Source organism: Saccostrea cucullata, unplaced genomic scaffold, assembly GCF_032062105.1.
Source record: "Saccostrea cucullata isolate Sc308-1 unplaced genomic scaffold, CSIRO_AGI_Scuc_v1 ctg10390, whole genome shotgun sequence".
NCBI classification, from domain to species: Eukaryota; Metazoa; Mollusca; class Bivalvia; order Ostreida; family Ostreidae; genus Saccostrea; species Saccostrea cuccullata.
In genome coordinates, this window is record NW_026922957.1 from 1 (window position 1) to 12,500 (window position 12,500).

At 34.8% G+C, this 12,500-nt stretch overlaps 1 protein-coding gene across 2 annotated transcripts in view; it reads left to right on the plus strand.

Moving 5' to 3' along the window:
* Positions 1–1,426: 1,426 nt before the first annotated feature.
* Positions 1,427–12,500, plus strand: part of LOC134262869 (solute carrier family 45 member 3-like) — an 11,787-nt gene continuing 713 nt past the window's right edge. The window contains exons 1-3 of one of the 2 annotated variants that reach the window (XM_062745191.1): positions 1,427–1,505; positions 9,083–10,613; positions 11,608–12,500. The exon at positions 11,608–12,500 is cut by the window's right edge and continues 713 nt beyond it. In XM_062745191.1, coding sequence (XP_062601175.1) covers positions 1,480–1,505; positions 9,083–10,613; positions 11,608–11,874 — 1,824 coding nt within the window. In that variant the 5' untranslated portion in view covers positions 1,427–1,479 and the 3' untranslated portion in view covers positions 11,875–12,500. Of the gene's footprint in view, positions 1,506–7,291; positions 7,423–9,082; positions 10,614–11,607 lie in introns of those variants that run through there. The other variant, XM_062745190.1, reaches the window with a different exon arrangement.

Below are 12,500 nucleotides of genomic sequence, written 5' to 3' on the forward strand. Positions count from 1 at the left end.
CATTCCCTTCAGGAGAAGACCTCAGGAAATAAATGTATAACAGGAGAAAATGTATGGTCAGACTGGGAATCAAACCCAGGACCCCTGCATCTCCAGTCAGGTGCTCTACTGACTGAGTTATACAGGACGATATCCACGGCCCAAACCATTACGTTCTTCCCTTCTTAAATGGTCTTCGCCCTTGAAGACACAACCCAAGTTTTTATTCCCCCCCCCCTGGCAGGACTTTCGCCTGCAATTCCTGGGGTGGTCAACGGCACCAAATCTTTAAATAGGAGAGAGAAAATATATGGCTGGATTGGGAATCGAACCTGGGACCCCTGCATATCCAGTCAGGTGCTTTACGAACTGAGCTATCCAGGTCCAAAGCATTACACATGTATAAATTTCATGGTTGAATAAATCTTGATACTCTTTCAGGACCATGCATTAGAGATGTAATTACTGATTAAATCAAACATGTGACTATGTGTTGAAATAAAGGATCTGAAGACCTTTTAAGAGTAATATAATATAGCTTACAGAATGTTAAAGAATACCAGACTTTTCCAAAAAGTTAGTTAATTTTCAATTATGTATGCCAGGAAAGGATAAAAGTTCAATATGCCAGACAAGGATTCAAACAGGGGCCCCCCGAATCTTTAGTCCAGCTTTTTTACGAACTTGATATTTTATGTGCCAGGAAAACATCATAAAAAAGCCATGAAATAGCAGATATTTCAGACTAATTAAAATACTACTCAAAACCTTTATCTATAGTACAAGGTGTCTATCACCAACCTTGCTTTTATGGTTCTTTTATAATATAAACAGTCGGGTGAAAACCTAATTTTTGATGTTTGTCTTGATTTGTGCATTTTTGAAAAATGGCATTACAAAAATATGGAATGATATTTTCTTGAAAGTGATAATGGTGAATGCTAATTGAAAGTGATAATGGTGAATGCTAAATGCATTGTGCCATTGATATTTAAATTGCAAGTTTGACTTGCAATTATCAAGATTAACCTCAGATTAAGTTGACCAAATTTCCAGTTTTTTTATAACCATAATAAATGGTGCGGGTTCAAATGTCATAAAATGACCTGGAAATTGTCAGTTATTTCAGACTAGTGCCTCCTGTTTTTGAAGATTCCCTGAGTCAGTTGTATGAGCAAAATACACATACATTTTATTGCTTGTCCTCAGCATTGGATTAGTTGTAATGACATTCAGAATGCTATGTTAAGAGTTAGAGGGACAAGTACTGGGTATTGAAAATTTTTATATCTACTAGTATTTTATTTTATGGTGGTGAATCCAGTCTAAAGAAAAAAAAATTGTACTTCCAGCTGATCAAGAACATTTGGTTTGAAATCTTCTTCATGTACCTGTAGTTATGTCCTTGTAAATTTATGTAAAATTAACTGAACCATGTAAACAAATATCTTGTATTGTTTTTATTTTCAGGCTGAACTGTGTGATGTAGATGAGGTGTGGATGGCAGTCCCTGCAGATAGAACAAAGTAAGTTTCTTGTTTGTTAAATTACCCCCCTCCCCCAAATCTGTTGACCAAAGTGACCTTGATCTTTAACCTTGTAAATCGTCAATTAAATAATTATATAATTATATTACAGTCTGCCATTAAGAACTCCTGTCTTATGATATAATTAAAATGACACTATATGAAATAATTGTTTTGAACATGTTGAATGACACTATGCTTTTCAGCAGTTGTTATTTTGTGTTGCCCGCAGAGCAGATCAACACTTTGTGTTCACGTTACCTATCCATCAGTCTGATATATACAATATCTCTTTTGCAGAATCTCTTATTCATTTGAAATAAAGTGTGTGTTAATGTGCAGTGGAATTGAAAATAAAACATTCAATTATTGAATATTGATTATATTCAGTTTTATGTAAGTAGTTGCTGCTGATCTTAAAGCACCATGTTAAAATTACCCTTTTGAAGATTTACTATGTAATAGAGCTGCAGGTCTGTGTGAAAGTTATTTTTTAGTGATGAAAGAATGTATAAAAGTAAAAACTGTAATACAGAAGCTAACATAAGATCAGTGATTAAGTTTATCTTTTTTTTTATAGGACATTCCCTGAAACTTTATGATTACATTGGACTATTACTACACATACTATATTCTTTTAACTAGGACAATTCCCCAGTGGCATTCTCGATGTTACATAATTTTGAAATTTACACAACTTTCTTTCACCTATTCAATATACATTAGATAGAATTTAGCCGAATGTCAAATAGTGTAGCAAATAGCCAATTAAAAGTTCTCGCACAGCACAGAGGTGGGGCTTAAGTCTTCTCATCATTGTCAACAACAATTTAAAGTTCTTAATGTTATTTATTTATTAACCAATTAGAATCTATTTGCCATTTGACAAATTCTAACTACATTGCACTGAGAATGCCAGTCTTACTGAAAGTCCAAGCGTACCTGAGAACTCTTCTGAATGCCCTAGAGTAGCTTAAAGAGAATAACAAAAAGAGACAAGTTATTTCATATTTATAGCAAAATCTTTTCTATGAACTTTTTTATGCTCATGCACTAGCTAGCCCTTAAAGGTACATAGACACAGTTTCAGCAAAAAAAAAATTAAAATTTATTTTCCCAATTTTTAAGTTTACAAATACTTAACTAAGATATTTTAAATGATTAACAAAAATTTGAATTTCAGTTGCCAAGGTACAACTACAAGAGGGACTTTGAGCTCCAAACCTTTGTTATGTAGCTAAACAAGGCTTGTGTCATGTTTTTGTTTACAAAGGTTAAATACACTAATATATGTTCATTCAAAGCACACTTTTTCAATAAAGACGTTTATTCTAAATATGAGACAGTTTTTAGTGATTTGCTGAATCTGGTTTTGTTAAAAATTTGATATTTTCTATATGTAAATGATAACAAGGCATGAGCCTTGTTTACATAATACATGTACTCTGGTATGAAGAATTTTAACTTCTGTATCTCCTTTGTAAATCAACAAATGATGTTCAAATTTTTGCCAATCATATGAATTGCCTTTATTAGGAATTGTAAGCATTAAAATAAGTTTTTAAAAAAATCAGTTGAAACTGTGTCCGTGTCCCTTTAAAATAAACATACTCATGAATGAATAGGTACCTAACAACAAGTATCATGGAGGATTGACTGTCCACCAGCAGAGATACATGTTCAGCGGTTAAAATGAAAAAAATGAAACAAATGAATAAAGAAATGATTTCTGATGAAACACATTGTCCTGCCTTGTGTCAAGCTGACTTTGTCCACACTTCCTGGCTGACATGAAGTAAGGAGTTCAAGTCAGTTTTATATATGATATCATAATTTTCTTTTACACTACCATATAGTTTTGGCTATTAAACTTTTATTTTGGACGTTGAAAGTGCGATAGGTATTATATGACAATCCAAAACCACTTCATTTAGGATAGAGTGTTTAATAGGGACAATTTGATAGGTCCAGTTTGATTGTCATACATCTAAAGTTATGTCTAAATAGGTAACCTTGATAATAATGAAATGAAACACACACTAGCATCTAGCACAGAACATATACTTTTATGATTTCAGAATTGAGTGTTTAAGTGTGTAAAAAGTTGTAGCAGATCTGCTGTCTAGATTTATAAACTCCATTGTCCCTGATGAGTATATAACCTGTTAAGGACTTGTGATACAAGTGTTTTCATGTTTTTTTTTAACATTTCATACTGATAAACTGTACTTTAGACAGTAGCAATTAACTTGTAGTCAGTTATTTTTAACTTTAAAAAAAAATTAAGTGTTTGTCTGTCTGTATCATGTAAAAATATTTGTGGAAATTTAATAATTACATTACAAAAGGCACTAACAAGAAGAATTGTTCATAAAGGAACTGAAGTAAAAGGTATGGCTTAATTAATAATTAGTGGAAGAAGTAATCATTTTCAAGAATCTCTCTCACTCTCTCTCTGAAATTTTTAATATACTATATGGAAAAGATAACTGGAGATAAATTGTTTTATGATTATTGGCACTGGAGTTATGGAGATAGAGAAGCTTGTGTTGTGGATCTTTGTGGGTGGATAGGCTAACTGCAAAGAAAATATTTTGTCAATTGTCATCTACTTTGGGAAGGGGGGGGGTTAGAGTTGGGCAGAAAGGGCATTATTTCTCAATCTACAGTAAAGTTGGGGGCACATTTTCATTTATTGACATTGAAGTCTATATTTTAAAATGCATGTGTAGTGTATTGAATAGACTGCTCAATATATAGGCAATATAAATTGGAAGACACATACAACAATTTTATTGACTACTTAACAGCTGTAGAACTTTAATCTGATCATTCTCAAGATGTTACGCTGGACAAAAGTTGTCATTGATTTTAGCGATGGGGTCCAAAAGAAACCAGCGTTCATTTAATGTGATGCTGATGATGTCAACAATTTTTTTATGTTTATACATATTTGAAAGTTTTTCACTTAACTTAAGGGTAAAATTTATCTTGGGAAGACAACACGGAATTGAACCAGGTAATCACAGTTATTATTTTATCATAATATCATAAAGATGTTAAAATTTGTTTTATTTTAAGAAAATGCGGATTTCTATATTCATAAAAATTTGATTTTTTTAAAAATCTTAATGAATAAAAGAATTAATAGATATTTTATTTTAAAAGAAAATATACAATAACGTGATGGTATACGAAAAGATGGTAAAAGGAAAAGATGATTATTTCATTACGGAAAGCTTAAAACATTCTGATACCTTTAATCAACAATTATTTTAAGGAAAAATGATTAAATATAACTTTAAAAGTTAAACTAGTAGAAAGGTTTATTTAAATTATGCCTTAACGAAAATATAAGCATTATACAAGCATATATATAGGGATCATCAGATTTTTTTTTTGTTTTTAGCTAACCTGAGCCGAAGTCTCAAGTGAGCTTTTCTGATCAAATTTGTCTGTCGTCTGTCGTGGTTATCGTCGGCGTAAACTTTTCACATTTTCATCTTCTTCTCAAGAACCCCTTGGCCAATTTCAACCAAACTTGCCACAAAGTATCCTTAGGTAAAGGGAATTCAAGTTTATTCAAATGAAGGGCCAAGCCCTTTTCCAAGGGGAGATAATTATGAATTAGTGAAAAATTAATGGCATTTTTCAAAAATCTTCTTCTCAAGAAACACTGGGCCAGGAAAGATGAAACTCGTGTGGAATCATCCTCAGGTAGTGTACATTCAAGTTTGTTCAAATCATGATCCCCGGGAGTAGGGTGGGGCCACAATGGCCGATCAAAGTTTTACATAGGAGTATATAGGGAAAATCTTTAAAAATCTTCTTCTCAGGAACCACTGGCCTTGGGGCCATAAAACTTAGACGAGCTCACTTTTGATCTCAGACTCACTTTTTCACTATTATTCTTTTGGAAAAAGTGAGACTGAGATCAAATGTGAGCTCGTCTAAGTTTTATGGCCCCCAGGCCTGGGCCAGGAAAGATGAAACTCATGTTAAAGCATCCTCATGTAGTGTAGATTCAAGTTTGTTCAAATCATGACCCCCGAGGGTAGGGTGGGGCCACAATGGCCGATCAAAGTTTTACATAAGAGTATATAGGGAAAATCTTTAAAAATCTTCTTCTCAGGAACCACTGGGCCAGGAAAGATGAAACTCATGTGAAAGCATCCTCATGTAGTGTTGTAGATTCAAGTTTGTTCAAATCATGACCCCTGTGTGTAGGGTGGGGCCACAATGGCCGATCAAAGTTATACAAAGGAATATATAGGAAAAATCTTTAAAAATCTTCTTCTCAAGAATCATTGGGCCAGGAAAGATGAAACTCATGTGAAATCATCCTCAGGTAGTGTAGATTCAAGTTTGTTCAAATCATGACCCCTGGGGATTGGGGGGGGGGAGCAAAATGGCTGATCAAAGTTCTACACAGGACTAGATAGGGAAATCTTTTAAAATCGTCTTCACAAGTATTTCAAAGCCATGATTAGTGATATTTATGTGGAATCATCCTCAGGTAGTGTAGATTCTAGTGTCAAATCATAACCCCCAGGGATAGGGTGGGCCACAATGGGGGATCCAAGCTTTACATTAAAATATATATTAAAAAATCTCAAGAATAGCAAAGCCATTATTAGTAATACTAGTATTTATATGGAAGCATTTTCTGGTAGTGTAGAATTAAATTTGTTCAAATCATAACCACCAAGGGTAGGGTGGGGCCACAATGGTGGATCAAAGTTTTACATAGAAAAATAAAGGAAAAAATCCCAAGAACAGAAAAGCTATGTTTAGTCATATTGACATTTAAGCATCCTCATGTATTGAAGATTTAAATTTATTCAAATCATGGCCCTTTGGGTTAGGGAGGGAAACATGGGGAATCAAATTCAAATTATTATGAAGTTATATATAGGAAGAAAATGTTTTTAAAAATATTTTTACCAACAACAGCGAAGTCATATGCTGTAGTAATATGAAGGCAATCTCAAGTAGTAGTAAAATTCAAGCCCCCCCCCTCCCTTCAGTGAATCTTTCAGTTCTGATCTGATTTGTGATTTTTCCTAGCCGATTTGCTCAGGTGAGCGATGTGGCCCCTGGGCCTCTTGTTTATAAATGAGTTTAATGTCTTAAAAAAGGACTTGCCGATTGTTTTTTCTTTATGAAAAAATTATAAACACAAGCTTGTAATATCCATGTAATTGACTGTGTTTTCTCCACTTTATTTTTGGTGCCTTGAGTTGTTATAGCTTGTATGGCTTTGAATACTGAACACGATAAACGTTGTTGTAAGCGTATTTTAAGCTTTGTCTAGACACAATATATATTGTTTATAAGACGATTTCATGATATTTGTAATGTTTTGCGGCAACGTGAATAATCCTCGTTGTTGATGTTTATTAATAAAATAGTAAACATATTGATCATTGATAGCTCATAAAGTCACAAGAGAAACCTCTGACAAACTGCTGTCGTTCCATAATTTGGAAAACTTTCCGATGATTCTAGATATTTACTTTTCCTCTCTACATAATAGACATACGAGTACCTGTTTTTCAACATTAAGCGCATACCAGAAATCAAAATGAATCCTTAAAAACACAGTGTGTATGACATTTATGAAATTCTATTCCATAACAATAAATGCATGTTAATGAGTAAAACTGTGACTTGGATAAATTGAGTCTTGGAATTAATTAGTACCGCCTGTTTGCGGCCCCGGTATTAATTCAGTATTATTGTAATGACAGAGGCCGTCTGACAATTGACGCTCTGTGTAGAACTCTCTCTAACTTCACTGTTCTGTGTTGGACTCTCACTTCACTGCTAGTGTCGCTCGTGGCACCCTCCCTCAGTCCGCCAATCCGGGGGCTAGAGTTAAAATAATGGAATATAACGATATCGCCCTTAAATACAGGTAACGGTATTCTCCATCTCTTCTGATATATAATGATGCTCAATTTGTATATTGTTTTATAGGTCTTTTGATCATGGTCATGGCGGGTTATCCTTGACATATATTTCTTTATTTCTGAAGGTATTATGGAAATATGAATGCGTTACACCATGTGTAGATGTACATGTATAGTTATATATAACCGAGAGTTTTTCTCTCTTTTAATTTTTATTAATTGTGTATTAGAATACAATATTGAATTTTACATCTTACATCTAATTTCTTCTGTATTGAAACAAGTACATTTTAAAAATAATTTCTGTTGATAAATTCAGTGCTTTGTTTTATTAATGAATCACTTGATTAAGTGCAGTGAGTCAAAAAATAATCATGACGAATTATCAATCGTTACACTGTAGTAGTGGCTATCAAATCTGATTTATTACAACTGTTCAAAATGTAAAAAAAAAAAATGTATACAGATTACACGTATATTTAACGCGATTCTCTCTCTCTCTCTCTCTCTCTCTCTCTCTCTCTCAATAAATCACTCTAATCTCCACGTATATGTATTTCTGAATACCATTCAGTTTGTATTTTGTTTGAACAAGATTGCGCGTGAAGAAGTCGTGCATTCATTCCTATATATATGTATATTTAATTAACATTTTTTTGTTAGTCTTAAAAGGTTCGGCTTTAAAATGTGCACTAAATTCGTCATGATTTTTTTTTCTTAAAATATGACGCCCGTCACTCATGGAGAACAAGTGACAATTAATTGCTATAATTTTAGCTTTGCTAATTAACAGTCTGGGGCACATAAAGGGGAAAGTACTGTACGTATTTACAAAATACAGGTTTTCTTTATGGCAACTGTCATTTACATAAGAAATTTCAAGTCTTGACTCTGGCTTGTTCACCATGTTACTACAGTAAATTTCTCCATGGGAACCCTTGAATGAAAGTTGAAATTTTATAAATAAATCTTATATATTGTAAAAAGTTCATAAAGAAAGCATGAACGTCGGTATCCTTTTAAACATATACATAATATAGGCCTTTGAAAATTAGGATTTACCCTTTTTCGTTGGTTTAGCCCCCCCCCTTCAATTTGCTTTCGACGCCTATGGAGAGTGTGTATAGACATAATTAAAACAATATATACTGACTTCTTTGTCTCAACACATACAAATTGATGTTATTTGACAATTTGTTAGGGGGGGGCGGGTAAGATAAGTGAAGTATTGTGTCGAGGTACTACAATGTACATGTACGGTAAAGGCACGGGTACATCTTTCAAAAGAAGAGCCACATTTAGTAACTTGGTATTTGTTTTTAAACCCTTTGTGTTAAAAAAAATTATTGTATTCAGTAAATAGTTTTAAAAATGTTTAAATTGAGAAAACCACCGAAAACTTTATCGGATCAGTTTTTTGTTTCATCATGTAAATTGATAGCTGCAACACAAGATCACTTTCTAAATAGAGAAGTCAACAGACTTTCGCTTACATCCACGTCCGCTTCTGAAAAGAGAATACCCCCCCCCCCCCTTATTTTTACTTTGTGAGCACAGTGCTAAAATCCCACGAATGCCATTCAGTAGATCTTTAACTTTTCGAGTTACTTTATACTGGTATTGAAAACCTCAAAGTAAATAAGAACAACGTCTTTGTTGTTGTAGGTCCTCTGTCCAGTACAGCGCACCACCGGAAGTGACGGACGACGATGACAGAGACCACGAGCGCCTACTACAGGAAGTGATTCACCACGACGACCCGGATCCCCGCCAAAAACCTGTCACCATGGCAACAGGAAAATCATTATCCCTGCTTCAGATAATTCTTCTAAACGCGGTGGTATGTGGTGTTGAGATTTGCGCATGCGCTGGATTCACCTACATCCCTCCTATGCTGTTAAAGGCGGGGTACACGGAGGAGAACATGAGTATAATATTAGGAATGGGGCCCTTGCTCGGGTTCTTCTTCGTTCCAGTAATAGGCCGTGCAAGTGATAACTGCCTCAGTGCTTGGGGTAGACGACGGCCTTTCATTTTGGGAATATCATCAGTTCTAATGTTTGCGCTAATTATTATACCGTACTGCGATTGGATCAGTCTGTCTATATTTGGTCCAGGAACTGTGAGTAAAACGGGGGCGCTGCTGATTTTAACAGTAGGAGTAGTTCTGCTTGACTTCACTAGTCAGGCTTGTCTTACACCGTGTGAAGCCTTGCTAAGCGATGCATCAAAAGACTCTAATCAGCAGGAACGTGTGTTCATGGTGTACTCTCAAATGGTGTCGTTAGGGGGATTTCTGGGGTATTTAGTTACTGCCCTGGACTGGAATACGAACCCTCTCGGTGCTCTGATTGGTGGACAAGAAAGGACTGTGTTCACTGTGCTGGTCTTCCTGTTTGTATTTTTGTTGTTTGTGACTGTAGCTGTAGCCAAAGAGGAGCCACAAATCGCACTCCAGAATTCTCACACCCTGGACATAAAGCCCCCAGTAGAGGGTTCGACCTCTCTTTCCGTGTTCAATGGTCCGGCTTTGGAGTCGGGGTACGAATCAAGTGGTTCGGAAGACGGCGCTTTGCCAAATGTGCTTCGCAAACCCCGATCTAAATCACGTCGTCACAAAAGAAAATTCCGTCCTATTTTATTGTTGTGTATGCCATTTATTTTTGTTTTAAAGCGCTTTAGATTATTTTCATACGTGCAATTTTACGGCAGACTAGCTCTTGCAGCTATACAAGACAAGCTTCCAGAATCTGTTAAACTGCTGTTAGATATTCCGCTCGTATTGCAGAAACTGGCCATAGCGAACTTCTGCAGCTGGACTGCAGTGATGGGATTCAACCTTTTCTTCACAGACTTTGTAGGACAGGCCGTTTACGAGGGGAATCCCAATGCGGAGGAAAACTCCTATCTGCGTGCTCGATATGACGAGGGTGTTCGAATGGGATCCTGGGGACTCCTGTTTCACTGCATCACTTCCGCTGTCTATGCCTTTTTCGTGGAGAATTTAGTGGAACGTGTCGGGATCCGCCGGACGTACGCCGCAGGGATGGTGACCTTCACCTTGTGTATGGCGGGCATGGTGGTGTTCCGGAACATCTATTTTGTGAACACTATGGCAGCTCTGACGGGTTTTGCGTATGCGACTCTCACGACCATCCCCTTCATTATTGTCACCAAATACCACTCCGAAAAAGAGGTCAGTTCAAACTCTCCTTCTATATTATTTTTTTAAACTGAGCTATGTTAATGAATTTTCTAGTATTCATCGAAATCTAGGTTTGTATTTTTTAATATTATAACCTACTGATATGGTACCGGTGTGTTTTAAATTACTTTCACTAAAAGATCACAGATTAAAAAAAACTTGTCGATAGATACTTGCATTATATCTTCATGTTTTTGGAAGTAAAATCGAATTCCGATTTAAAAAGACGTATAAAGGTATTGATCTTGGAAAACTTAACTTGGAAAGAATGAGAAAACTGAATGACGTTTTATATGTCGCACGGAAGCTTAAGTGCTGTGATAATCCAAATCATACTTCAAAATATTTCTAAGAAGCGTGTTGTTTTTGCATTTGCATGTTTTGCTTCCATAAATATGTTTTCATATGGCAATGAAGGTCGACAAACATTAAACTGAATTTTAAAATTTCTCTTTCTCTCGAGATTGTTGGAAGGGGGGGGGGGGAGTGAAACTTTACAATAATTTAGAATCGCCCCAAACACGAAGAATCGCGCTAAACCATGAAGAATCGTCTAAAATCATGAATATTAACAAAAATGCTAAAAGGACTACTTTTTCTTCATAATAAACTATAAAGAAACAGACTCTATAAATTTAATTATTTTGCAAGAACGCCAAAATATTTTTGAAGATTTTTAAGAAAACCGATATTTTTGTTTTATTTTACATACCTAGATTGGACATCGGGAATTTCTCCATTTTGAGGGAAATGTGAGAGTTATAAAATTTAAAAGGATATACTTTATACTTAACTTTACATTGGTTCCTTTAGGAGCTTTGCAAAGATTTACAATGCAGTGGTTGAACAACATTACCAAAATAACTTTCTCACGTCGTCATTCTTTAAATTTTTAATCATTATAATGACTACTATTTAAAACTTATTTTAAATGTCTTGAAAACAGTAAATATGTTATAATAATAAAGTTGGCGCTTCTTTGTAGGTATACTTCCGGACAGAGAATGGGAAGAATAACTTCCGGGGCATTAGAACGGATATTGCCACCCTAGACTCCGCCTACTTCCTGTCTCAGGTAATCCTCTCGGGAATGATGGGATATGTTGTGCACATGACCGGAACTGTCCTGTCTTACATGATCACGGCAGGAATTATGGGCATTTTGAGTTGTTTCTTTATTCAGAGTATTATTACGTCTCGCGAGGAAATGTTGAGCGTAACTAAAACCTGGCATTCTGTCGTCAATATATGAATTTTCATTGCTGAATAGCTTTACAAGGTGCTTTACTGTTTTGTCTGATATAATGTGTTTTATTATACGGTGCTTTGTTTAAGACTGTTGTACTCAAGGTTGACAAATGTTTTAAAAATGCCAGTATTTTGACCACTAGCCAAAAATGTTTAATAATTTACAGACTTGTCTAATTAATCAATCATTCGATCGATCGATATGCCTAAACCAAATTGTGTACTATGAAACATTTTCAGTGCCCTATTTGCAATTCAAAAATCAAAATACATTTTTTTTTTTGAGAATTTAAAAAAAAAATACACTATGGATTTAAATATTTTTTTTAATTTCTTGCGTTTACTTTTTTGTTCTATGGAATATGTTCTGTTAATTTCATTAATAAACCAAATACTAGTATACTCTAGGCAAAATATAAAGCTGAAAATAAAGCAGTAAATCATACGTGATCCGTGTGCGCCAAAGTGGATGAAGTTGATGTTATGTACAATGAATACTTAAGAATCATAGTTTTATCGACATTTCTTTAATTTTTTTAAATCCTTTCTTTTACACAATTTTTTAAGACGTTCATGTGAACAGTTGCTGTATTGAGATATATTTTTGTAGAATGTACATTTTTTTGAACA